Source organism: Clupea harengus, chromosome 18, assembly GCF_900700415.2.
Source record: "Clupea harengus chromosome 18, Ch_v2.0.2, whole genome shotgun sequence".
Classification (NCBI taxonomy): Eukaryota; Metazoa; Chordata; class Actinopteri; order Clupeiformes; family Clupeidae; genus Clupea; species Clupea harengus.
In genome coordinates this window covers 25,908,461-25,910,960 of record NC_045169.1, presented here as the reverse complement: position 1 = coordinate 25,910,960, position 2,500 = coordinate 25,908,461, and the positions used below count along the sequence as shown (strand labels likewise).

At 46.8% G+C, this 2,500-nt stretch overlaps 2 protein-coding genes across 4 annotated transcripts in view; both read left to right on the top strand.

Annotated features, from left to right (window-relative positions):
* Nucleotides 1–1,142, top strand: part of klc2 (kinesin light chain 2) — a 22,023-nt gene extending 20,881 nt beyond the window's left edge. For all 3 annotated transcript variants that reach the window (XM_031584958.2, XM_012830639.3, XM_031584959.2), the window contains exon 14: nt 1–1,142. This exon is cut by the window's left edge and continues 1,817 nt beyond it. The gene's annotated coding sequence lies outside the window, so the exon portion shown is untranslated.
* A 193-nt stretch (nt 1,143–1,335) lies between these two features.
* prkd4 (protein kinase D4) overlaps nt 1,336–2,500 on the top strand; it is a 21,932-nt gene continuing 20,767 nt past the window's right edge. The window contains exon 1 of the mRNA XM_031585242.2: nt 1,336–1,610. Coding sequence (XP_031441102.1) covers nt 1,562–1,610 — 49 coding nt within the window. The 5' untranslated portion in view covers nt 1,336–1,561. The remainder of the gene's footprint in view (nt 1,611–2,500) is intronic.

The following is a 2,500-nucleotide window of genomic DNA, read 5'->3' as shown; positions in this document are numbered from 1 at the left end:
GATAGGGAGAGGCTCTTGGACGAGTTCTAGCTGGAGAAGGATGTGAGGGGGACTAAGGGAGGAAGAAGCAGTCCAGCCAGACTTGCTTCAGACGGAGGGGGGGGAGCTGACGCACGTGCAGTAGATGGCTGTGCTGATCACACCTGCTATTGGATCCGCCTAGTGGTGGACTGTGGAACTGAGCCAAACCATATCAGAGTCGCATCTGAAACTGAGCCGTTCAGGTGTGAGGAGTTCTCAGGGTAGGGGAGGGAGTGGTCTTAGGTGGTCTTAGAGACTTCACTGAATTAGGACCAGCGCTGAGAGAGTTATTGTTGATCTCCCACACGCTGCTGCTGGTGAAAAATAAAATGAGAGGGAGGAGTTCTTGGAAAGAATGGAAGAAAAAGGGAGTTGAAAAATGAATGTGTGGAGGAAATGGAGACGGAGTGAAGAGAAGGCAGATAAGAGGGCGGCCCGTGTGTGTTTACATAGAACTACTAGTCACTTCAGTGTATCTGTCTCACACACACACACACACACATGCACGCATACACAGTGTATCTCTGTCTCACACACACACGCACGCACACACACACACACACAAATACACAGTGTATCTCTCTCACACACACACAAATACACAGTGTATCTCTGTCTCACACAAACACACACACACACACACACACACAGTAGGTCTCAGACCATAACAACAAGGGCGTGAACGCTAGTGTGTGTGTGTGTGTGCGTTTCTTTTCATCGTCGTCATCACAGCTCAAATTATGAGTCATGGTATTGTTTTTTTTCGAATGTAATTCCCCCCGCCCGCCAAATGTTTTCTCTGTGTGTGTGTGTGTGTGTGTGTGTGTGTGTGTGTGTGTGTGTGTGTGTGTGTGTATATATCAGTTGTCCTCCCTACCCATATCTTTCACATCCACACAAACACCCGCACATAAACATTCAGTCTGGTTAGAATGTAGTGTGCAAAATTCTATTGAGGAGGGAGGGGTTTCTTGGCTGTATGGTTAGGTTGCTGTATTCCGTACTCCAATGGTCGAGGTCTTTATGTGTCAAGGGGCCAACCTCCTGTATATTTTAATAAAAATGTTCAGTAATAAAGACATCATGATAATTAAAAACAATGTTCCACTTTTCAAACTGAACTCAGTGTGTGTGTGTGTGTGTGTGTGTGTTCATTTCTTAGCATGACAGATCGTGAGGGAGCCAAGCATGCCACAGACTTGTGTGTGTGTGTGTGTGTGAACTCAACTACTAGACTGCATATGTGTGTGTGTGTGTGTGTGTGTGTGTGTGAGAGAGAGAGTGACAAGAGTGAGAGAAAAAAACTTCACAATGGTGGAGGCCAAGACGAGAGAGAGAGAGAGCGAAAGAGAGATGACAAAAGCAAGCAACTTCCTGTCACCTTCGACTCTTGTTTTACCATCGCAGCACTCACCAGAGGAAGCGTGCAGTGAACACACACACACACACACACACACACACAGAGTTCTCCCCAAGAGACCTCACCTAACACACAATCACATATTTACAGACACACACACACACGCCTTTGGGAGGTAGAATGGCCGCCAACAGACCCTCTTCTGAAAGCTCGGACTCCGTAATCTCAAGTAAGTGTGTCTTCCTCTCTCTAAATACAGTCTTCCAGTGGTGTTCTCTTGCACAGACAGCACGGGGGGCAGGGTTCACGTCTGGCTTTTGCACAGTTGCTGAAGCACAGTTCTCACCCACAGATGATTTGAATAGACTGAGAATAGATACGGGCAAGCTAAGACACATTCGTGCGCACAACCTGCTAAAAGAAATACTCCAAGGCGTTAATAAAAAAAAAAGTCAAGACACTCGACTTTTAACGAAGTGTTTTGAGAAAAAGTGCATGATCAGCTGCGTCATAGTCGGCTACTGTTGTGTCACGAAACGGTAATGCATTATCGAGGGACAGAGTTGTTCGTCTTGAGCGTCTTTTCAAGAATAAAACTGGATGTTGTGATCTAGCAGAACTGCATAAAAGCACGAGTGTCGACCCTTAAAGTGTCGAGCAGAGCGTGACCTTTGGGCGTGCTCCTGCCTTCAGACCTTCCCCTGCTGATGGGGATGTGCTGTGCTGTGTTGCACTGTGATGTAGTGTGCTAATCAAGCTTGCGTAGCAGTAAGTGAGGTCCTCCTGGCATCATATAAATAACATATCATTAAGTCACACAACAGCAAATGTTGTCCACACAATTAAAAATCGAGTTAGGGTTTACGGCTCGCTCTCTCTCTCCCTCTCTCTCTCTCTGTCTCTCTCTCCCTCGCTCTCTGTCTCTCTCGCTCTCTCTCTGTCTCTCTCTCTCTCTCTCTCACATCTGTCTGGGGCCTCATGCTAGCCTCATTAGCAGCTTCATGCTGAGCCACGACGCTAAAGGTCGATTCACACACATCGTTTCTGTCTTCACAGCGTTTCTGTCCTGCAAGACCACCACAAATGAAGCGCTACTTGTGTTAGATAATTACTTAATGG